This window comes from Cornus florida, unplaced genomic scaffold (genome assembly GCF_030987335.1).
Source record: "Cornus florida cultivar Cherokee Brave unplaced genomic scaffold, ASM3098733v1 CherokeeBrave_3.0.0_Hap2_Chr06, whole genome shotgun sequence".
In the NCBI taxonomy this organism is placed as follows: Eukaryota; Viridiplantae; Streptophyta; class Magnoliopsida; order Cornales; family Cornaceae; genus Cornus; species Cornus florida.
In genome coordinates, this window is record NW_026775576.1 from 72,121,251 (window position 1) to 72,146,974 (window position 25,724).

Consider the following 25,724-nt stretch of genomic DNA (forward strand, 5'->3'; position numbering starts at 1 on the left):
TATATAAGAGAAATGACAAAAAAAAAAAATAATAAAAAAAAAAAAAAACAGATTTGTGGGTGTGATCTCCAGCAGGTACAGTAAACCCCAAGTAACTGTGTTTTTCACGTAAAAAATTGTGCTGATCCATAAAAAATAGTGTCCAATTGGGGTAATCAATTAACTAGCATATGCTTGAGCTTTGCAACTAAATTTAGAGACAACAATGATATACATGTCAAAACATATCTGCTCATATTGAATATGTAGAATTTGTTTACACATGCCACATAAGAAAATTACAACTATACAAGTAACCTGCTATATTTTCTGCTATGTTGCTACTTAGAGGATATTCTTGAGTTTGTGTTTGTGATTGACACTTTTTTAGTATGTACGATTAAAGCTAGCTTGACAAATGCTTCAAGAGATTGTCATACGGTGGTATCTTGAACTATGGAAGTGAGTATGCACTAGCTCTTCTCATTTAATGGAATGATGCGGCCTCTTACGTATGTTCAAATGCGTAGTTTTGATGACTGCCTCACTGGTTACGTCTCTGATTAATGGTTTACTGGTTGGTTATACTAATCTAGAGTTGGGTTGAGAAAACCAACTTTTTTCGATGATTCAGGTGAAATACAGTGGATTAGTACTCTGCGTTCTCTCAGCTTTTGTTTTCTTTTCTGGTTCTTCTTTTCATCAATTTATTCATACTCTACATGAAAACTTGCACACAGGATCAGCTTAAACAAGTATGCGTATGTTCAACTGTACACATCACAAAGTCACACGCCATCCAAAAATGTACGTTCAAATGAATTTCTAAGATTGGTCTAGTGCTGAGACTTTCAATCTCTGTCTCGGTTGGAGCACCTATGGCTAGAACTTAGATTGCAAGCCCCATTGCCACAGAATGGGGTAGCTCTTCTGGGAATTCAAAACTCCGAGGAACTATAAATTCAACACATATCTTAGGAGTCGAAGCAATAATGTAGGGAACAACGTGTCACTCCACCCTAGCCACCACCCTGCATAAAAGGTATGTTGCAGATTTGCAACAATTGCATGGAGATGAGTTTTTATAGCATCTGAAATTTTTCTGTTTCCACACTCCTGTCTTTCAGCTCCTTGTTCCCATGTAATTTATAGTTACATATAACTTACTGCATCAATAGTGTGATTTCTTTGTTATTGAGATTAATGGCGATACCAACTAATATTTAGAAAAATAAAAATAAAAAATGACATTGCATGTGTAGCCAGCCAAAAATCTTTTTTCGGCCAGTAATGTTCTAAACTTCACCACCAATGTCTGCAACTTTCTTCTTGCTCTCCTCAAACTCCCACATGGAGTTCCTGTAAGAAATGGATCGCGAGGATCAAAAGTAATCTTCTCAAGCATGACAGCACTCTTGATTTCGTACGCCCAACAAACCCAATTAATTCCACCACCTTAAGGTACTGATGGGCCGAAGATGTAACCCTTCGTCATTTTCTTCTCAGAATGGGCTATCCCCAATTCAACTGTAACAAGGAGGAATAGAGTTATATAGTGCTTTAGACATTATAGTAAACCAAAATACGTACACCATCACATCATAATTGCTCAGAGCAAGTTAGAATCACGACTTATTGTGGCAACCACGACTCAAGAAGACTCCAAATGCTCCACGAAGATTGAACGCCATGCTGTTATACATGTCTCAAAAAAAAATCTTTATTTTTTGTGCTTATTGTAGCAACCACAAATAACTATTCTGCTTTAGACATATGATTGAGTGGACATGCAATTTAAGAGACCTTTAAATGATCCATACAAAAATTCCTCAAACGTTTAAAAAATAAAATCAAGACAAGTTTAAATGCTTAGGAATGACAACATATGGATTAACTAATCAGTAGTCACATCGCCAAAGTGTCCCAATTTAACGACTAAAGACCCTGAAAGATAAACTAATCTTCTGCCACTGCAGGATACTCTCGGGAAGAAAAAAGAAAGTGGATCATTCCAGCTCGCAAAATTCATGGAGAGGGAGGATGAGTTTTATTTTCATCCATAGGAGCTAAAGCTTCAAATTGATTATACCGAGAGAGGATGTTATCTTGGCTAGAGAACCATATTAGCCTGCAATTCTGGTTGATTGTTAGAGCTACAATCATTAATCATATGATTCTGATCTAAAGTTCTCTTGGCTGCAATAGCCTTCTTTGCTGTAAGAATCCATGATTATGTCAGGTTTAAAGCATCTACCGGTAACTGCTTGGAAGGTTCTCCAATCTCAACTTCAGTGTGAATAGCAGGAACATCAACTGAAATGTAAAGTTCAACCACTACTTCCTTTCCTCTTCTTGATACCGTTTCCCACTCATTAATAGAGTTTTTAGCCTTAGATGGCCAGAGAATCAATCTTTTTTGGAACCCAAACCTTAGATACACTAATAGGGCACCGAGGAGAAGTGTGGTCAAATTTCTTACACTAAGCACAAAGCTTAGGCATTTAAACATACTCAACTTGAATTTCGATAGGCTCTTCATCATCTTCCATGTAGAATTTAAAAGATGCAGGAAATGTGCAACTACGGTTCCCCTCAATGCAAATCTTTGCAAAACTCAGCTACTGCATATATAGACTTGGTGAAAGCATAAGCATACAGAGGCTTTTCTGTGGCGCATGCAATGTGAGGCTTTTCTGTGGCGCATGCAATGTAACTCAAACCTTTAGGTGTACAATTTTCTAGAAGAAGACTAGCACCCTTAGATGCATTTTGGGATGCCATCTCTGAAAAATTAGGTGACAGCCAACAAAAAACCAAAACTGGGATTTGCTTATTAACAGGGTTCATTTTTAGAAGCAGAGGACTCTTACTAAACAAGTTCTTGTCTTTGGTGCCTTTCTCAGCCAAGGCAATTTTCAGTCTCTGTGAAAAAGGGCTAGGCCAGAACTCCAAGAAAAACAATTCACCAGCCATTCTAATTATGATTCAAAAAAACAAAGATTGAAGAACAAAATGTGGGTTATTGCAAATGGGTTGTAGTGTCTGAGATTGCTTATGTTATGCAGAAAAGAATGAAGTTGGAGCAAGTATTTATAAGACACTTTTTATAAGGGGTTCATTGTTTACTTTTTGCGGTAGTCATGGCTTGCCTCACTGTTGAGAACTACTTTTGTGGTTGATATGGCTTTCAACTTTACGTGTTAACGTCCTTCTATTATTTGTTGAACCTTCAATTCTTTAATCAATAAGTCTAATACTTGTAATCAATTTTTGGTTTGTATTAAATTTTCTGCCGATATCACTTTACAAGTTTGAAGTTACAACCTTAAATGTTTCACATTCTCCTTCTTTATATAGGCAATAATCGATTTGTATGTTATTTGTCTTTGGCTTGCATTCTTCAGATCTTCCAATGGAGTCAATTTTCTGACGGGGGGGCTTCTTAGCTTTTAAGTTATTGGAGGATCTCTGATTTTCTGATCTCTGATCTCTGACTGGGGGGCTTCTTTCCCCAACCTTCAAAGAAGTCTAACTCAAGCCAACTCTATTTCTAATGCAAAATTAACCCAATTTTCAATATCAAATTTACAACTTTCATCAAAATCAAATTGAACTCTGAATTCATCTATAGTTGGACCATTGTACAGTTTCAAGACTTGATTTACTCAACTCAAATACAAAGACCTTTCTACTTCAAGTTCCTTATCTCCCCGTAGCACTTCATATATAATATGTAAAGCATCAAAGTTCAAACCTTTAATGTAAGTCCACATATACCTCCATCTCTTTGATAGCAGACTAGTTCTTGCAGCTTCTTTCATTGTCCATAGTGACAATATTGAAACAAGGACTTCATCAGGAAGACCACTAATTTTATCCTTCAAACAGAGCCCTTCTTTATCAACCTTCTCATTATTGCAATTAAGGAAAAGAAAATATAATTACTAAAAGAAACAAATAAATTCAAACATAAGTACAGGTAGTGTAAAATTTTACCTTGTGTTTCTTAAATATCCAGTTGGGCCTCGTGGTTTTCTCCATAAATCTGCAGATCTGAGAGATAACAGGAGAAGATGAACAGGTTAGAGATATCCAGACTCCCTTGCTTTGTTCCACAGAGGGAAAAAAGGAGGTTTTTAGTCTATAAAACAAACAGGAACATTCTTAAACAGACCAATTTTGCTTGTTTTATTGGATGGAGAGAATAAGAGAGCAAATAAATACTACATTGCGCAAGAGAAAGAAGATGAACATTTTAGGTTTGTACGAAATTTGTCTATGGAATGCGCTGCTGAGTTTAAAAATCCAGCTGCTAAGGTTGGCAACTGCTATTTAGAAACGATATGTGTTACTCAACCATCATAATATAATATTGGGGGTGGTGTAAATTTTATTTTTATTTTTATTTTTATTTTTTTGTGATTTATCATTGCATGCTTTGGGTTGTACCTAATATGTTTGAATGAATGGCGGTTTCAAAACATATTTTTCAACCTTAACTAGTTTGGTTCTAAGGTACATTCTTGACGTGGTATGTGTCTCAAGTTACCAATTTAACAATTTTCCATCAACGACTTGGATATTTATGGTGGATCACATGTATGCATACTCCAACTTTAATTCCATCAATGACTTTAATATTTCTTAAACTCTTGCTCTTTTAACTACAGTGTATCCATACCCAATAGAGATCAACATGAGTGACTTTGTTCCCTCGAAGCTTTTTAGAAGCAACTTTTTCAGAATCATGACCTGCTTGGTTTCATTTTGCCAAGAGTAGTGATACTTGCACCGTGTATCAACAGATATGTTGCACCGCTTGATGTCATGTGGAGGGCTGCCTGAGATGGATTAAATCAGTGTGAAATCTTTTTTGGAAGATGGACTAATGAATTATAACTTTTGGGCCTTATTATTGAAATGTGGTAAGTTGGGCCAAACTTATACCCTAGCATTTTAAATGTGGAACGGTATTACTAATGGGCCTTTGAGTTCGTGAGTCTAACAAGCCGAACCTAATATTACTCAAGCTCGACTCGTTTAATAAACAAACCTGATAAGTGAACTTGAACTAGTCTCGTCCCGAACGAAGCTTTGAACAGAGCTCAACTCATTTGCAGTTCTACAAACAGGCTGTTAACTCTCGTCTTTGTCTTCCGTCCCTTGCATAGTCTATTGTTTTTGTATCAATGCCGTACATGGTTTATTGGTCTTGAATCATAGGCCATCAACCAAGGGGAGACACTCTCAGAAATATAAACTGCCCAATATGCTCACTACATACATTTGTATATATGTTTGTTGCTTTTAAAAAGAATTTGTATTTAACCCCAAAAAATTGAGGCATGATACATCATCATCATCCTTGTGCATGTAAGGCATGAACACATCTTATAGAAAACAAATGAGATGGAATGTATTCAATGTGCCATAAGAGGGGTATGACTCATTATTCCATGTTCGCTCCCCCCTCAAATGTACAAACACCTACTAACTAGAACTAATCATCAATGGGATACAACAAAGATGAGTCAACATGCAATAACTCCCATACGCGTGTTTTGGCCAGATTATTGTCGCTAGGTCCATGCAGCACCACTCCTAAGCTGCAGTTCCCTATTTACTCAATGAACCTTAGACATATTATACCAAATAAAATAGGTATTTAACCTAATTAATAATCATAATTTAGGCAAGTAACAAAGTCTAAGTAGATCAAAAGTATCATTTGATGGATCATCATTACAAATGCTCCCATATCAACCAATAAATAAGATGCATTTTTTCCCCATTTTTGATAGCTAAAAGTATCCAAAAAGCGTGACAATTGTAAAATGTGAAATAGGAAGATGAAACGGTATTTTCTTGCTTAAAATGGTGAGAAAGAACATAGATATACCATGGTCTAAATTGGTAGAAGTGACCTGGCAAGTTCACTCAGTCCAAAAGTGAGACTGAGATAGAAGATATATGTTTATCTTTTCCAGAGGGTACATACTGGTTTTCCGGTAAAAAACTCACACAAGTGACCAATCATGAAATTTACATTTCCCCAAGCCAACTGAGCTAGAGCTTGGTACATGCAAGTGGCTCCATAAATTTGTTTAACATGCTTAATTAAATCATATTACTGTTAGGATTTCATAAAATACCATTATGCCAATAAAACGAAATGATTAAGGAAGCCATTTCGTAAGTAAATTTTTTTCCTTCATTACTCTTTCTAGGAAGCAATGGGATGTGACTCTGTAAGGATACCAACATTTTCATGATCTATTACTAGCAATGTGTTCTATTCTCAGCGGCTTCACTCCAAACTCAGTTTCTTGTTCGCAGTTGAAACAATTAAGAATTAAAAAGATTGTTCTAAAAATTAAAACAGTCTAAAAGATTGAGCATTTTATTACCTTGCCTGGGGCAATAACCATGATATCAGCCCAACTGTGGAGCTCAATATGAAGGAGGCTATCACCTATCTTCGACCAAGTGGACCATTCATCCTCATCCGTGTAAAGAATTACATCCTTAGGAAGTGATGCTCTGTCAATGAAATGTAAAGAAGCCTTCGTTGCAACTGCTCTTACTTCTGCCCAATCAGAAAAATGTTTCCAAACTTTATTGCTGCTACACTTACACTGGCAGCAAGTAGAATCCGTGGTTTTCTGGGAGCGTCATTAACTTGTACCACTGGGCATTGAACAAAATAAGACAATAAACAACTCAAATAAATCAAAATTAGAGAAAGAGTTTTGAAAGAATTCGAGCTAAAAATTAAATTCATGTAAAGATGTGAAGTTTTGGTCTACTAAAACTTTTGTTAACGATTGATAAAAAGAAAAAAATGATTTCAGTAGTCAACCTATAACAATTCTAATAAATATACTAATTACTTCTAATAAACATAAAAGACCGGGCAAATATTGCAGGAAACACAATGGGTCTCTGTTAATTCCAGAGGAAGAATACCTTAACATTGGTACTATTACCTAGGTTCCTAAACTTGTGAACAATTCACCATCATCATCATAATAATAATAATAACAAATAATTTAAAGAAATCAAACAAATACAATCACATGCATAACCGGCCGAGTTGTGGGGCATTAAAACAAACACTTGGAATGCATTAAAATTCACCGAACCAATCGCTCAATTTATTGAACCAACAAAACTAGCATCACATCAACCCTAAAGTTACTCTTGTCATTAGTGACCAAACACAATTTCAAACACCACTAAGTTGCAAGACACACAAACATAGTATATATTAGTTTTAGGGGAAGTTGAATGTATCGGAGATGATGATGGCAGAGATCACAATTGTAAATAGATGTTGGCCCAAAAAACCCCAAGTCATACACAACATAATTTGTGACAGTTGAGCTACGTTTGTTATAGACACCAGAAAAGAAAAAAGATGAAAAGGGTAGTTTGATTGATTAACAAAGGAAAAGAAAGAAACCTATACCATTCATATTTGAGAAAAATTGGAGGGAAAGAAAGAAAACTATGTCATTACATTAGGCATATAAGTATCTAGTCATGAAATTAATTTCTCATTAATTCAATTGCATTGCATTTAAAGAATATTCTCACAATGATCAATCATCCTATTGAATTTCAGGTTATTTCAGAGCATTGATAGCAATAAAGATAATCAAATATCAGAACCTGAATTGCGAGAACTGATTGTGGAAATTACCATGTAGTCATGTTTCTCATATATTAGCCCATAATTAGTGTTATTGTTAATTCCCAAGCAATGTTCTATCTTTGGTCTAAGAATATTGCTCCTCTTCCAAGTGCCCACTATTTAACACCATCAATGGATAATTATTCCCTCCAACAAAATTTTTAGTTAAGATAGCCAATCGTGAAGAAAAATGACTCGGTTTGTCACACTTCCAAAAGAATGGAAATTTTCTATTTTATTCTTTATGAATGGTATTTGGCTTTCTAAAGAAGTTTTTAATGTGACATGCTGTGCACGCATCATACTTAACAGTTAAACCTAAAAATCATGAATTTTGAAGGTACAATGTGAGCACCTTTAAAAGTCAAGAGATTGTTAATTGCAAATAGTTGAGAGGTGCATTTTGCAACAAGCTAACAAGTTGAGGTGTGTTTATGGCACTTTTTTTTCAATATTGGTTATTTTATAGTTTTTAAAAAGAATTTAATGTAAAATAATATTTTTCAAAACAAGTACTTTAACTTAAGGCAGCTGATTGCAGATGCCTTCTTGACCAATTACATCTAGGATCTGCCATTGGTCCTTCAAGAGCCTATGCAGGAAGACTTCAACTTATAAGATCAGTGCTTATAGCCAGTCATCTATACTGGTTTAGTTTATTCATCCTTCCTCAAAAAATTAACACAGAACTTAATCTCATCATTAGAAAGCTCTATTGGTCTGGTACTGAACTAAAGCAATCTGGAGCCAAGGTTGCTTGGAACCTTGCGTGCAGACCGAAAAAAGCAGGTGGATTGGGGCAACCAAACCTTGCCACTCTCACAGAGCATTCATTATGAAACATATTTGGGAAATAATTAATGAAGATCAGCAAAGAATTTGGTTCAAGTGGATACCTGATTAAAGACTCTTAACTTTCGGAATTGAAGATTCTGTAGTCTTGCTCATGGAGTTGGAGGAAGATTCTGCAACTAAGACCACTTGCCAAGTAGTTTATTAGGCACAAAATGGAAATGGCTCAGCCACAAGATTCTAGAGTGAGAACTGGTTGTCTAATGGCCCATTAGTAGATTGAATTGGGGAGCAACAGATGAACAAAAATTAGTTTATTTAAAGTAAATTTTCTCGGATTCTAATTTCAAGTAATCACAAAACATAGCATGAAAGACGTTAATGTTCTTCCAAGAGAAGGAAACATCTTCATACTTATTGGTATATAATCACATCTGCAAGGCATGCAATACTGACTAACCCCAACAAACCCCCACCCCCCCCCCCCCCCCCAAACACACACACACACAAAATGTACATCCAATTTCCAAGAGAGCCATCCCAAGACAAGGAGTTTGAAAACTGTACTCAACTAACTAACTGATATATTGATTTTCTTTGGTGGGGCATACAATTGATCTGGTATGTCTGGCGCACCCAATATCTACTAACATGACAAGAGCAAGTGTTCTCACTATTTTATACATTGGATTAAAACAAATTGAGATTTGTGAAAAATCAAGCAATTTTTTAATTAAATCACTCAATCCAACGATACCACTACCCCTTTCAATCCAAAGATAGCATCACTCAATCGGCTATTTCAGACTGGCCATTTCTTCTGAATAGCACGACTCTAAAATAATAGAATTTTTAATTCTGAGTTTCTAACACAAGACACAACTAAATTTAGGTCTTTTTTATTGAGATGATCTATGACCTTCTTATTGAGAAATTAAGAATGACAAAATTATGGACCAGTTAAGTCACCATGGGATGTATTTTTCTCCAAGTAGCAAAGCAAAGCATGCTAGACAAGCAAGGGTCGAAACCAAGGTCAGCCACTTCATTCATGGAGGTGCCTGGTCCTTTCCACATTCCATTACTCTTGTTTTCCCCGAGCTTCTCCACCTTCCACCACCACAACCACGAACAGTGACACATTCCAATGACTTGCCTCTCCCTCTGGGAATTACTCATTCAAACACACTATCTCCCATATCCTTGGTCAATTCCCAAATATCCTCTGGTTCAACCTGATCAGGAAGTCCAAAGAGATCCCAAGACAATATCTCTCACTTTGGATGGCTTCCAATGGTGATTTCAATCAAAGCTTCCAACGGTGGACAAAGGCAGCACTTCTTTTCTCAATATTCAAAATCCATAGCAGAGAGCCATTCATGCTTGTTCTTCTCCATTTGGAGCTTCATTCGGACCATGTGTCGAGCATTGGAAGGGTCACTTACCATGGTGTAAAATGTGCAAAATTGCTCTTTCTTCTACAGTCTGCCATGTATGCAGTGAAAGGAATGCACGAATTTTTCGCCAAAAACCATCTTCTCATAATGCTGTGATGAGGCATATTTGCTCCTCTGTTTGTTGAGAGACTTTCCACACTTCCAATCAACGATGGACTCACTGATCAACTCGCAGAATGGGAAATCCATCCCGTCGTCAGCCTCCACCAAGACCACCGGATGCCGCCAGCGGATGAACTGGTCGATAGACTGAAAGACCAACGCTGTAACCTTAAGCCACACAATCCTTGTACTCCAAGCTGTATGGCATAGGCGCTTGAACTTTTGAAGTTTGCCCTAGCTCACGCTCCCACGGTCCCACTCTCATAAGTAGATGTTGTTTGGTAAAATTATGTAATTAAGTATTATAGCCTTTGTAGGTTTTAAGTGATAATTAAAATATAAATATTTTTTTAAAAATTTTTAGTGTTTAGTTAAAATAAAATAAACGTAGTGTTAGTAAAAAACAGTTAAGCTTTGGTGACATATTGTATAAAGCATTTTTTTATACTTGAAACACTTTTAAATTTATTTAGTAATAATATTGTTAAAAGCACTTTTATTACTAATTTTATTATATTACTCTTACACTAAACATATATTAATTTCCTAATATTAAATATTATAAAATTTCATTGAGTTCAATAATTTATAATGATCAACTTAATTTAAATATTTTGTTTATGATATTGGATTTGTATTGAGTAGTAAAATATAAATGAGTTAAACATATTTTAATGATGATTAATTTATATCTTATTTGGGACTTTCAGTAATAAAATAAGCAAATTTGTTCATATGTTATCTAATAATGAAATTTAGTAATATAATATTTCATAATATAGAAAAAATTTCATAAAATAAAACTAAACAATTTAACCACAATTAATAATCTTATTATATGTTATTTAAGATAATAGTATAAATGTATTATATTTATTTTAAAAATAAATTACAAATCATAATTTATTAAAAATTAAACATCTAACAATTATATAATTCAGAGTCCCAAAATAAACTGAGATTGGAAGACAAGAGAGTCTTAAAATAAATTGGGATTTTAGTTTGTTATAGATTCCATATTGTTTGTTATTTGTTTGTAGAATGGATACAATTGTATTTATAAAAAATATAAAGAGATTAAATTATCTAAAAAAAAATGTAGTTACCTAAAAATATGGACCTCTACCTTAACGCAATTTTAAATGTTAAGATTCCTAACTTCACTTAAAAGCGCTTTCCAGACCTAACATCTACTATCTACAAGAGTTTTTTTTTTTTTTTTTTTTTTTTCACCAAATGCATTGCACCGCAATTTTTTAGTATAGAAATGCTTTTCAGTAGTAGAGAAGCAATCCCTATGTCTAAATTTCATAAAAAAATTCACAATTGCCCCTTATATTTTTTCTAGGTCCACGTCATTTAAAAAATAATTTATTTATACTTACCGTTTTCACTAATAGACAAATTACTTTATCAAATACATTTAATTAAATAAAAACATTATTGAAAATTAAACTAAATTTACTAATCAAACATGTTTCAATCCCATGTCGGAATATTCAGTCTATCAATAATTTAATTAAATAAAAACATTATTTAAAATTAAACTAAATTTACTAATAAAAAATGCTTCAATCCCATGTCGGAATATTCAGTCTATCTATTGATTATGGTCTCAGGCCATTTCCCAGGGCTACTCTTTATTGGGTCATCTTGGGCTTTTGCATGGCTAACTGGACCAAAAATGTTGGGCCATTTTTAATATTATTTTGTTTGGATATAAAATATTTTTATTTATATTTTTATTTATATTTTTTTGGTGTCGAGTTATCGTAAAATATTTAAGAATAAAAAATATATAATAAAATATAACAAAATTAATTTAGTCATCAATTTTCGATAAGTTATATTATACGCCCCTACGATGGATTTGATCTCAATATAGGGATGGATTTGACTTCAATCTCAACGTAAACCTTTGTCAAATACTAAAAAAATATAAATTAAATAAATATTTTATCTGAAAGAAGAAAAAAAATTCCGAGAAAAATATTTTACTCTGAAACACACTGAGTCCAAATACAATCGTTTTAACTTTCAAAATAAATAGATTACTTGCCAAATAAAATAAAATATTAAATTTATAATGTAGCTTTATACACATAATTTTCCTCAATTAATAGATTACTTGCCAAATAAAATAAAATATTAAATTTATGATGTAGCTTTATACACATAATTTTTCTCAAATCAAATTGCGTGATAATGTGGCTAAACACCTAGGGTTGTAAATGAACCAAATCGAATTGAATTTGAGTCTGTTCAGACTTACCTTGTTCGTTAGTAACTTAACTCCTCGTTATTTTGAAAAGCTCAAACTTCAATTGTTTAATAATAATATTCGTTTAGATTTGATTTGAAACCATAGTCAATATCGTTTTGGCTTGTTCATGAAGGTAAATAGAATTATACAATGTGTTCATGAACTTGCATTCATGAATTATTTTTATGTTTTATGAACGCATGCACGAGTCACACATAAACTATGAAGCACGGGCACTCCTCCTAAGGATCTCGTACCGGTATCGGACACTTTTTGGATACGGACACGCACGTCCGACACTCTGTGAAGTGTTCAGAAATTATTTTTTATTGGACACAGGGTGGACATGGCTCGGACACGGCTCAAACACGGGTGGACACGGCTCGGACACGCGGGGGACACGGCTCGGACACGACGGGGTATATTTTGTAATTTTTTTTAAAGATAAATGGGGTAACTTATGTAATTTTTTAGAAGTTTAAAAGTAAAATTTTGAAAAAATAAAATAACAAATACAGTACTACACAGTAAATTTATTTTCTCTCACTTCCTCTCTCGGTCTCTCCTCTTCTTTAATTATCTCTCTACATGAACAAAACATTTTTTTTTTTAAAGTTATATGAACAAGACTTTTTGAAAGACTGAAAGTATATATGTTTATTCATGCACATATTTAGCCCATTATAACTATGTCTCTTCTGCACATCTTCGTTTGGAATTTAGATCAACTTTAATTTTTTATTTATTTTCTATTTTGTCTAATCTATATTTTTCTTATAACAAAAATGAAATTATTGAAATTGGTCATGTTATTTGTTGTTATTTTATTTGTAATTTTGTATTTATATATACCTATTTGTTATTAAAAAAAATGAACGTGCAAGATTCTAGTAATTATATTTTGAATATATATATATATAGGCGTATCCCCGCCGTGTCCTATTTTTTTTAAATTTACCGTGTCGTCCTATCGTACCCGTGTCTTGTGTCGGTGTCCGTAACTACATAAACCTAAGTTTCAAAACATGTACGATAATCTACACGAGCCAGTCCACTTTTGTTTAGAAAATTTAGTGCGAACTCATTTATTAAGAGAGCCTACAATAAAAACTGAAAATTTATTTGATTGTCACGCAGTGATCCACTATTCCACTCTAATTAAAGCTACTACCATTAACGTATATTTAGGAGTATGTAACTTCAATTTTGTGCGTACACTTCTCTTTTCTCAAATGGGAGAGTATACACTGATCTCATCACCACTCCTCCACTCACGGATGACGAAGACCAGAAATCAAAACATCATCAATAACAAACTGTTGAGAAAAGATTGGATAGCCATTTCCCCCTCTCTTCACAATCCTCTGCACCTTCAGATGCGTCAACACCCTCACATCCAATCCTCTCCAGATCACTCCAAATAATCAGGTACTCTTCATTCAAACCTTCTCAACAATCCATATACTATAAGCATCTACACACGCACATATATATGTATGCGTTGGTGTATCTATAGATTTTGGAAGGTTAAGCAAACTCACACTCCCATGCCTCCAAATAGGCTCGTACCCTCGAGCTCCCCTTTGGGGAGGTGGGTGAGTTTGTACCAACTGGGTTATTGCCCATTTGGTTGTATCTATAGATTTTCAATTGAATAATTTATGAGCCGATGATCTTCTAACAAGGATACTGAGAGGTTTTGCTGTTATTGGCCCTAATTGTTGGAAAGAATTTTAATTTGCTCATCATTCAAACCACTCATACATGTCTGTGTGGCATCTATACACACTCGTACATGTCTGTGTGATGTATCTATTGATTGTATAATTAATTCAGTTGAATAATTTATGACCAGAGTGGTTTTACTGTATAATTCGAACACTGCTACTGAGCGGTTTTACTGTTATTGTAGCGCCAATTGTTGGAACCAATTTTTATTTGGAACGAATTTCTGGTGAGTCTGTCATGCCTCTCGAAAATTGGGTGAGTTTGTTGCTAGTGATGATAATGTAGGGAAAAATGGGAAATCAGAGTTTAGAGCGGTTTTTTGCATGAAGAAAATCCTGCGGAAGCATGTATGGGAGAGAGGTTGTGTTCTTCGATGCGAGCTACCACTTAAGTTGCCTTTATAGTATCCTGTAAACAGTCCAAATGTATTTTCTTTTCTATTTCTTAGTGTACCTTAATGTTTGCTCAATTTGTTTCCTTTCATAGAATGCTGGATTTGAATTTGTTAATATGGAAAGGTTGTTGAGGCTTGCTTTTTCATTGGCTTTTAGTCTGTACTGATTAAGTTTGGGTGCATATTGCTACTTAAAATGATAATCATATTAAACTGATGTTTTATGTTGAGCTTTGGATTTTCAGGTTATTTGCCATTACAATTAACAATTGTGTATATGTAACTAATGTCTCATTGTAAAATTATTCTTCCTTGCTTCATTCTGAACACCAACAATTAACAATGAATAAAAGGATCCAACTGAGTAAGTTGGAAGATTAACCAGAGGGTTGTGTAGTTGATTTATGAGAGTTGCAATGAGTCCTGTGTCTTTGGGAGTGAATTTATGTTCTGTTTATGTGAGTGTGTTTGAAGCAGAACTCATTTTTCTTTATTTCTAAATGTATTTGTGGTTGAACTCTCTATTTTGAAGCTGAATCTCCTTACTATTCCAATGCCGCAATTCTAAACCAAATAAGAAATACTCTTACCTTCTAATACCCAAAAAAAAAAAAAAAAACCACAATTTTATACACAATGAAGAAAACATTTAATTGCTTCCAAAGAACCCATGTGAATGGCATGTGTACTGCTTTGGTCACATGATAATAATATAAATGTCTTGTAGTGTTCTATTCAGACTTACTCAAATGCTAGGAATATGTGAATGAATTAGGGTTGGGAAGGGCTTCACTAAGTTGAGTTATTTATTTACAATTAAAAAAAGGGTTGCATTTAGGGGGAAAAAGAAAAGGGTTGCTTTGTAGGATTAGATTAGGGTGTACAGATGATGATGCCAATACCTCGGTTTTGCATGAAAAAAGAACTATGGTTTTCCAATAAAAGTGGAAATTAGATTTGTTAGATTTGAGACTAGAAGACATGAGCTGGTGGCTACTAATGGATGAATAAAAGCGGAAAGTTGCAGACACGAGCATTTTCTTGTAAACAACACGGACTAGATAGTTTAAATTACTAAGTATAATGTGAATTGAAGCATCCTTGACATGTTTAATTTATACAGTCAAAATATTACGTTTTTCGGTAAGCAAGCCTTTCTGGTTCTACTATAAAAATGTGAGGGCATATGAGATATTTATTATAATTTTGAGTAATGTTAAATATTCAATTGTTGTGCATTTATGTTTGAGAATCTGTTTTTAGGCTTGTGGAAGTACGGTGGTTTCAATGATTTTCTGGATTAGTCAAAGCACACTTACAATTTCTGGCTATTAGTGCAAATTTCTAAGATACTTTTCTGCATACACTACAAGAAAATTCACTTCCACCGGCGAAAATTTGGTGGCGGTCAAGAATAAGCCGCCACCTAAAGCCTTTTCAAACATGAATTCGTGTGGCATACTCTCTCTCATCGACCCTTTCTCTAATACCCCTTTCGTTTCTCTCTCCTCTCTTTCATTCACTGCCTTGAAAATTTCATTTCGCATTCTCCACCCTCTTGATCGATCCTCCATCTCCCAAGTTTCACCCCAATTTCATCTCTTTCCAAAATCAGTTTTCGTTGTGAAGTTTCTCTCTCTACGTTTGTGAGTTGGATTTTTTGATATTTTTCGACCATTTTTAATTTTATTTGTTCACGGTGATGTGTGTCATGATGTTCCGGGAGTTGTGTGGGATGTTTATTCGGGTTTAGAACCCTTAGAAACTCATTTGGGTTCATTTCGGTCTGTTTTGGTTTTTGTGGCCGGGAGGTGCCCGTGGCAGATTTATGTGTTCGAGAAATTTCTCGACATTGCTGTGTTCTTCGTTTACCCTGGTATTATTCATTTTGTGTTGCGTTGCGTTATTTGCGACTGTCTAGAGCTCAAACGTACTATTTTAAGCATTTAAGTGGGAGGCGGGACCTGCATAAATGACTCTAGTATAAATGGGGCTTAAGTTACTTTTTACCACATTTTTCGTATCATTCAATCTTTCTCAGCCGCAGGTTCTCTCTCTCTCGTCCCTTCCCTTTTTCATTTTACACGCTTCAAGCATGATTATCATCTAGCTCGGGTAGGATTTTGATGACGCTGTAGAAGGGAAGTTTGACGAGCGTGTCGAGAGCTACGCGCCTATAGTTTCGGATTTCGATTTGGAGCACTTTGGAGTTTTTAGGTGAAGGTGAAGTACGGATTTTGGAGGCACCGTATAAGGATTTCTTGCTCTTCTTTGTCTACTCTTTCATTCTACGGAGTCGGATTTGCAAGAGGGGCACTTTGGTTTTGGTGGGATTAGGATTTTCATCCTAATTTGAGATAGAGGTGTCTAATTCATGGAGTCCTTGGTTGTGTGTGAGTCCCTATGTGTTAATTAGTTGATATAGCATGCCATGGACATATGTAATTGTTGTAGAAAATTTATTGAATTATATGAATTTAAAACTTTAACATGCATAAGTGATGTTTAATTATGAAAATTTCATGCTACTTGTATAGGAATGTGAAAAGCATGCTTTGTATGGTAAGGATGTGATAATGGTATGCTAAGGTGTTAATATATATTTTTTTCCTAGTTGGTATTCACATACACATGTCTCTTCTGAGACTTGAACCCCTGACCTCCCTTTGGGAAGTAAAAGACTAATACCGCTAGGCCACTAGCCCGTGGTGCTAAGGTGTTAATATTGATGATGCTTAGTTGAGAAAATTACATGCTACCCATGTGAGAACATGATATACAAATTTTATATGATATAGCCTATATGTTTCATGATTAGAGTGGATATTCATTGATTTTAAGCATGCTTGGTGCTTGATGAATTGACTATGAGAAATGAAGTATTGAACCTTGTGCTATAGATGGAAGCATTTTAGCTCATGCATTGGGTAGAGATTGTGTGGATGAATGGGTGATGTGAGATGGATGAAATTCAGGTTAAAGAAGGGTTGTGATTGACGGAAGACAAACGGTAGTTTTGTTTCCGAGATTTCGGTAGCTAGGCCCAAATGGTGATAAGCGATGGTCTTATGCCAGGGATAGCTAGTCAGTGACCCAAATGGTGGAGGAGATGTGGCCTTGTGCCATTTGGAGGTTGTGGGCATTGGTTTGGTTATGTGTGGAGAGTTGGATTGGCTAGGCAAGTATATAGTGTCTAGGATGAGGTCTTGGGATTGGTTCGGGAAATGACATGTCATAAGCATTTATTTCATTAACGGTGTTGTGATGGACTCGTATGTGTGCGAATGTGGTTATGTAATTACATATTTTCTTGTTAATGCCAGTATTGATGATGATTTTTATTTATTTTTCCTATAAAAACATGACCCCTTGTCTTGACCTTCATTTCTTTACGTGTTAGCTCACTTTGCTTTAGGGGCCATGCCTTAGGCGTACCCTACTGAGCAGTGGTGCTCACCCCTCATTTTACACATTTTCAGGGTTTTGGAAGCGAGATGGAGTACAGGGCGTACTTACGAGCTTAGACGTAGGAGTAGAGTTCCTTTTGATCATCATTTGTAACTAAATTTCATTTTTGTAAAATCTTGGCAAATGACATGTAATTACCTTATAGATTGTGACCTTGTAAATGTAACCATATTCTTTTGGGCATGTTTGAATATATTTTAGAATATGTATATAATGGTAATGGATTCATTTTGCGAACCCTCTGGGGTCGTTACAACCTTTCCCCTTTCTCTTCCCTAAGGGTCAGTTTGGTGCAATGGAAAAGGGAGGAAAGGAAAGGGAAGCTGATGGATGGGGATTAAAAATTTGTGTTTGGCAAAAATTGTTGGAAGGAAAGGGAAGGGTTTGGAAGGTTAGTCAAAGCTCAAAATAGTGTTTTGCTTATCCTCCCAAAAATGGGAGGAAAAGGAAGGAAAGTGAAGGGGAGGGTTGATATATTATTTGTGATGCCAAATTTGCCCTCAAGATTACATATACATACAAGTTAGCAGTTGCAAAGATAGTGAGAGACGGCGGGCCAGTGGCTGAAGCTTGCGAACGGCGAACCGGAATTGGAACAGGGGCGATGGAAATTGAAAGATATGGGTTTTGATTTTCTGAACAATCTGAAATGATATATCGATACGGGTTTTGAACTTTTGATTCTTGCAGACAGATAGATAAACTGAAATATATGGGTTTTGAACTTCTGATTCTTGTAGTGCAGAGAGAGAGAGAGAGAGAGAGAGAGAGAGAGAGGGCAAGTTCAGAGTTGCGAGAATAAAGATGGAGGCGGAGAGATTGGGGAGGCTGAAATGATTTGCCCTAAATTTTGTTTTTTCTTTTCTTGTGGCCTATCATCCATGTGCGCACAGAGGCCATTTATTAACCTTTTATTTTTATTTTTTTATTTTTAGGAGGTTGCTAAAATTTTGCTATTGCATTATTTTTAGTACTAAATACATAAATGTAAAATGGGTATGTACCTGTTTGTGTGTGTTAAATGTATAGGTGATAAAATATATATATTTATCTTTTAAAATAGAAAAGGGTATAATAGTAAATTTTCCCAAACATGATTATTATACCTCCCTTTCTTTTTCTTTATTAATCAACCAAATACGATAGAGGGTTAAAATTATCCTTTCCTTTCCTTCCCTTTCTCTCATAACTAATGTTATCATTTCCCTTCGAACCCAGCGTACCAAACATAGCCTAAATTATCAGCATGACTATATCCACCAATATTGTCTCTTTACATAGTTAAAAGAACCTTTCGCTGGTCAATATGTCGGCATTCTTCAATTCCATCGTCTCTTTACCCTTCCATGTCAATTATTGGTATTCAGGGTCAGTTTCTCGAAATCAGTGGTACATCTTTTCCACTCTCTCTCTCTAAACAATATACATGCATCTTCTTTTCTTCAATTTGTAATCGGTGAAGTTTGATTGCAGTCGTTAGTTATAACAGATTGAAAGGCACAGAGTGGATTTCAAGGCAAGATCTTAACATTTCCACAGGTCCTTCTCTTTCTCTTTCTTTCTTCCTTTCTCTATATGTGTGTATATATATGTTTGTGTATATATATGTATGTATATTTAGATTTATTTTGTGTTGTTTCTTCAAGTTTTATAATGATTAATTGAACTTAATTCTTAGACACAACTAATTTGGTTTTTTAAATAAAGATGGAGGCAAAAATCCTACGTTTCAAGGGAAATTCGTGTTTACGCTGATTGAAGGACTTCGAGAGTTGAATATTGTGGTTTGGAATAGCAATACTATCTATTACGAATGACTCCACTGGCAGTGAATATTGTGATCTTATAATTTTTTTGATTTCTCGATCTCTGCAATTGGTTTTATCTAAAATCTGGTGATCTCTATGATGTTTTATTTAATTCTAGGGCTCATTTACAAAATTCCTTTCTCAAGACTACAATGACTGCCCCTGGCCACTTAAGACCAAAACTGGCTGGTATAATCTTCTTGACTACTTAATGATTAGCTCAGGTTTGGTGAATTCTAAAATTTAGTAGTATATTGGAACAATAATATTGGTTAAGCTTAAGGTTGAATCTATAGACAATGCAATTTTTTATAATCAAATAAAGTTTTTGATAGCGGTTCTTTTCACATATGACAAGTTTCAGGAAGTTGCAACAGAAGGCCATTACTGTTGGGAGTAGGTGCATTAACTTTGAGTCTATTCCCTGCAAATTCCCTTTTGCTGCTGAAGGTATAATGGTTTGTAGTTAAATTCCAATAAAATTCTTAATAGCCAATTCAAGAATAACAGGAGATTTTCACAGTCAAATGTCTTTGTGGAACTTGGGTCATATACCGAATAGTAGTGATTAATATAGTATATAGTTTTTTTTTATTGGTTTGAGGACATAGTTGTTATATGGTAAAATTGTCTCATATGTAGCGCATGACTATATTCCATATAGTTATTTTATTCACTTCACTAATTGTATTTTGTTTGTGAACATTTCTTCCTTTTCTAGAGTTGTTATAAGGCTATAGGTTTTTCAGTATAAGACATTAGAGAGAGGCACTGCATTCAGTTCCCTTCCCATTCTTTCCACCGCAATTTTTTTACTCATCTTTCAAGCTTTAGTATTAAGTTGTTCCAGACGATGAATTTAGATACACATCTATTCTTGTAGTTTGGGGGGCAAAGAATTTGAAAACATGGCATGATTACTTTATTAAATATTTGCATCCATTTAGGACGAACACTTGCATATATGTTGTATAGGGTGCAATATAAGGACATATGATGGTTTCATGTTATATGCAACAGTGAGAATAATGTTACAAGAGTGTAAGTTGCCTACTTTCTGTGATGATTTTAGTTATTTAAATGTTTGTTATATACAATAATCTTTTCATTAATTTTCAAGTAATTAGCTAGTGTACTATTTTTGAGGGTAAGGATTAAGGAATTGAGGATTAATTAGTGTACTGTGAGTGAATTCAGGAAGTACATTGGGGGATTGCTTCAGGAGAGAACAAAGGGTCAAGGGAGCTGGTGAGTGTTCATAATTGTCAACTTTAATTCGAGTTAAAATAGAGTTTGGCACACATTTTTAAAAAAATATTCCAGGTGATTGTGATTGATATAAAAAAGAAACTTACATTATAATATGTAAGTACATTGGACTCAATGATTTATTTTCTATTTAAGTTGATGGTGATTTTAAGTACATTGGACACAAGATTAGCTTCGATTCGTTAGTCACTGTTTTGGCGTATTTGTACAGTGGAAAAATGAGGCCTTGGCCGAAAGATGTTTGTGTCCTTGAGGAGTGTACGCACGTTGCTTGTCGGCCCGTGGTCAACTTTATGGTAGAAGTGCTTTATGCATCTTTCGCTTTTGAGATATCTGATTTGGTTTCTGTATATCAGGTAAGGCTCTGTTTCATTGACTTCACTGAGTCTTGATTGAAATACTGTTCTTCATTTCATCGTCCATATGGAGTATTGATTAAAATTTAGTGTTTACTTTGAAAATTGCATTGGTATATGTTGTCAAACACAGATAAAGTACATTTAAAAAAAAAACATCCTTGATGTGGTCTGTGTCTCTTATTTTATGAAATTGCTACAAAAGAGCTTGCATTTTGAATTTCTTGAAATTATATTGTTTGTATTTATGAGCACAAACCTTTAATACTTTCGAGATTGCATTTCTAATTTCTAATTAATCATTGTGCCTAAAATTGTATAATAATATCATTGTTCTAGGAAGATTATTTCTTAGCCCTTAGATGACACTCCGTGATGAGATGTCCTAACCTTGAACTCACTCTTTTCTAGTAGGTGCCATTTGTATAATTCTTCTTTTTTTCAACATAATAATAATAGTAATAAGTATAGTATTGTATTAACTGAAGAAATATTTGTACAAAGAAAGGGCAGAAACCAAAAGGGCCATTGGGCAGAGAGGCAAAACTTCAGAACAGAAACAAGATAGAAAAGGATCAAACTAGAGGTCTGACCACTACTAATACAAAAGGTACCACACTATTTCAAAGCATTCCAGCCTAAAAAGACCAACAAATGACAGCCCTTGATACCCAAGACATTGCAACTGCAAGGCTTGAAACTTACACTAAAAGATTCACTCCTAGCTGGAGTGGGTTTTGTGAGGCCTATTTCTAGTTTAAACATATAATGGGCTCTAGTTTTATCAAACTTAGATTGAAATAACCATGCCCATCATTAAAAAAATCCTAACTGAAGTACCTCGGCCTGTCATTCTTCCTGGTGTGGAATTGGACTTCCAGACAGGTCTCTCAAATGCCAGGCATGTAATTAAAGGCTTCTTGAGAATCTGATGCTAACCCTTACCTTGTTCATGATTTTTTTTTTTCAAAAAGTAATGATAGGTCATCATTTACTTCTATGGAGGAGTTAAAAATCGTATAAGCTTTCTAGAGACATTGATGTGTTTATTTGAGTTATGTTGAGAATATGACTACCTCGATTATCTTGTACTACTTTATTTGATCCTTTTTAAATGACTCTCTGTGAGCAACATTTGTGGAAGTTTTTATGCTTAGAGTGCAGACAAAATCCAAGTAACCATCATATCATACTTAATAGATTAGAGAATTCGTCAAAATCTGCTACACCTCTTGCAAATTTTTTCCAGGTATGAAATTCATTACTAGATAACATTCTTGCTTTCCTTTATATGTAATCAGAATATGTAAATGACATTCTTGATCATGCATTTTCATATACTCCAGATCTTTAACTCACATATGCAGTAAATAACACTTGTTCTTTCAGCTTTGGAAGATGCCAAACTTTTAATTGTTAATTATTAGCTAGAAGTGCTTTGTTATTCGTCAGAGGATCTTGCACTGACAGATGCAGTCTTAAAGTTTATATCTCTGGAGTAGTTGATCAGTTATGTACAATGAAGAATACTATCTTGCCCAACCTCTTAAGACATCATACACGTATGCCTGCATATTCATATATGCAGACTAATATACATCAATATATATATATATATACACACACACACGTGTGTGTGTGTATTTATGTATGTTAGATGAAAATATTGTTTCTGAGCTGTCCGACAAGGGTATTACTCAATATCTGCATCATTGCGTGATACGAATGTGCCATTTCTTGTGCCCCTAGGTGCGTTATGTCCTAGATTTGATTGAGGAGAATTCCTTGCTGGGGTCTTTGAGTTGGTCCGCTCTTGCGGAGAAGAGCTCTTCATTGAGGCTGTGAATGAGGATTTTATGACGAGAACAGGTCCTCATGGCAAGACTTGTCTAAGGAGAATTGGTCCTCGTGAGTACAAGATGCCTTTAAAAAGCTATGGACCTCTTCAAAGATCTCTTATGAAGCTCCTTCGAGGTACCTTGAGTGAGTGGCACTACTGAGCAAAGACAAATACTTAGGCCAGAGTTAAAAATGCTTTGATCATAGAACACATACCTTTGGTAATTGCAATGTATCATGGCCATGCGACCACTGCATTAATTGTTTGTGGCCTACTAACACCAGTATATAGTTGGAATTGTTTATGTATCAATGCCATTTATATAACAGAAAGCATGTACCTGTACAAATAATGGATTGACTATGCAAGAAAATACTACGTTTACATTTTGGCTATACATTTATGTCTAGTTCCATTAGTTGTCAGAGTCCATTAGCTATCTCATTGGCGAAATGACCTAAATGACCTGCCTTCTCCATAGTGATTGTAAGCATGAACAGCACATTCTAGTTTGAAATATTTGCAGACAGAGCAAGATATCAAACTAAAAATGTGATGGTAACACTTCGTCTAGTTGAAGGCTCAAACACAATGAATCTCTTAGAAGGAATACTGGCTAATGTATGAAATTCACTCATATGCTTTAATGTTTCGAAAGAATGTTCACGTGTGTTTATGTAGAAACTAAGAAAGTTTAGACCAAGTTATAATTTTAAAAAAGGACTAAATTCAGACTAACTCAATAGTGTTTTAAAATTTGTGAATATTGATTGATCTTGAACCTTAGTTGGATTGATCCATGCTTACCATGGCCATCTCAATTTGTCAAGCCAGGTTCGATCATTCAAAACTCTAAGTCCTGATATTGATTGATCAAGCTTACACTCGAGCAATTGAGCCTTCTATGTTTAGGTTAGATCATACTCAACCTTACATCAATAAATTTGCAAACAACAATTCCAATAAAACATATTTTCCTATTTATTTCCAATAAAACATGTTTTCCTATTTATAAACATACGAAAAGACTTAGTGGGTTGATTTAAGTCCATTGGAGCCAACTAGTTATGATCTAATCTTTATTTAGGATTCACTTAGTCGGACATCATTTGTTATGTGCAATTCAAGTTGATCAAAATTCTGGAAACAATTCACCTTTGCAGTTTTACTTTGATCTTCATTCTTAAATTTTGAATCACATCTGATCAAATCAACTTACAGCCAAGTTCTTATTAGAAATATGCCAACGTATAGTATTTGTTCTAATGAAATATATTCATGTTAAATGTTCAAATTCACGGGGTAAGAACAATGCCAAATGTTAATTTTATCTCTGGTATTATTTTTTTGTCCCGGATCTCTAGTATTGTTGAATGATGTAGAATGCGAAATCATTTATTTCCCTTATAAAGGATCGTCTGCAAATTGCAAGTCTAAGATTGAATTATTGAAGAGAGTGATTTAGGGGCTTTATGAAATGAGTAATTAATATATATATATGTGTGTGTGTGTGTGTGTTTTGGTTGTTAAATTTCTTACACAAAATAATTGCCAATGTAAAATCAATTCTTGACCTGTAGTGATTTGTTTGATGCATGTAAATATTTGTTGATGAATTGCACTGTAAATGAATTGAAAGAGTGTATCCTCTCCTCACACCAGTTGAGAGTACTGCTCCATGTTTTAAGTTATTTTAATGTCTCGTTAGGGGGATTCAAGATGCTTGCAAATTGTGTCTTTTTTTTTTTTGGTGAAAATCTAGTATACAACAGTTACCATGTCACCTATCATTATGGACACTTACCTATCTTATAGTTTGATGTAATACTCGTGTTTTGTTGATCCTTATTTTTCAACAGTTTTTGAAATGTATGATAAATTAATAGAATTTTCTTCTGCAGTTGAAATCAGAAAATCTCTACGTTTGAGGCTGGGATTTACCTTTCAGTCATCCTCTCCTAAGAATTGCCTATGCCATATATTTTTCAATTCCATATGCATATGTTTTGTTATTTTCTTTTCGACAGAAAATGCTAAATTTTGGTTTTACTTATGTGGGAGAATGTTTTGATTGAACTTGCATGTACGTGAGTAACTAAAAGGTAGATTTCAAGACTCCCCTTTTAGGGAGAAAGCTTCCTTTCCCTTGTTGCGGTGCAACAAGCACATTCAATCGCGCATCACTGTGCACATATATTACATAGATGGTCCGGATGTATCCGTTGTAATTTCTCCCTTTTGATCATTTTTTTTTCAAGGGCAGAGAAAGGTCCATTCCAGTCTAGTAATTAAATAGCCCTACACTTAATTCTTCATTCCCAGAGAAATGTTCAGATTAATAACAACATACCCAATTTGAAGATCTCAAGCTTTCAAAGTTAACAGCCAGGGCCATTCCAAAATCTGATTTTTCTTTTCATTTCTTAATAGTGTCGCAACTCCAAGCAAACTGCAAATCTGATTTTTCTTTCTATTTCCATTTCTTAAAAATCCCATGGAGAAGCCCTCTTCAGTTAGTTTTAGGACATTTTGATTAGTTTATGCAGACTTTCTTGCCACTCTAGAATGGTTGATA

General features: G+C 34.6%; 1 protein-coding gene and 1 long non-coding RNA gene across 12 annotated transcripts; one reads left to right on the forward strand and one right to left on the reverse strand.

Moving 5' to 3' along the window:
- Window positions 1-1,031: 1,031 nt before the first annotated feature.
- LOC132312006 (putative F-box/FBD/LRR-repeat protein At5g52460) lies at window positions 1,032-10,228 on the reverse strand. 4 transcript variants are annotated; one of them, XM_059810212.1, is made up of 5 exons: window positions 8,569-8,922; window positions 6,387-6,666; window positions 3,976-4,032; window positions 3,734-3,884; window positions 1,032-1,506 (listed from the first exon to the last, which is right to left on the reverse strand). In XM_059810212.1, the coding sequence occupies exons 2-5, from the start codon at window positions 6,405-6,407 to the stop codon at window positions 1,436-1,438; spliced, it is 300 nt and encodes a 99-aa protein (XP_059666195.1). In that variant the 5' UTR covers window positions 6,408-6,666; window positions 8,569-8,922; the 3' UTR covers window positions 1,032-1,435. The 4 variants fall into 4 exon arrangements, 2 of the variants coding, with proteins under 2 accessions (XP_059666195.1, XP_059666194.1); XR_009483150.1 differs by having other exon boundaries at window positions 1,035-1,506; window positions 3,757-3,884; XR_009483149.1 differs by lacking the exon at window positions 1,032-1,506 and adding an exon at window positions 9,422-10,228 and having other exon boundaries at window positions 3,541-3,884; window positions 8,569-8,643.
- A 3,129-nt stretch (window positions 10,229-13,357) lies between these two features.
- On the forward strand, window positions 13,358-25,253 carry LOC132312008 (uncharacterized). Of its 8 annotated transcripts, none has more exons than XR_009483152.1 (6): window positions 13,358-13,714; window positions 17,888-19,265; window positions 19,350-19,415; window positions 19,584-20,134; window positions 20,882-20,932; window positions 21,165-22,282. It is a non-coding gene; the product is annotated as an uncharacterized LOC132312008 (long non-coding RNA). The 8 variants fall into 8 exon arrangements; XR_009483158.1 differs by adding an exon at window positions 25,051-25,253 and having other exon boundaries at window positions 13,362-13,714; window positions 19,584-20,932; window positions 21,165-21,309; XR_009483155.1 differs by adding an exon at window positions 23,059-23,772 and having other exon boundaries at window positions 13,363-13,714; window positions 19,584-20,932; window positions 21,165-21,309.
- The last annotated feature ends 471 nt before the right edge of the window (window positions 25,254-25,724 follow it).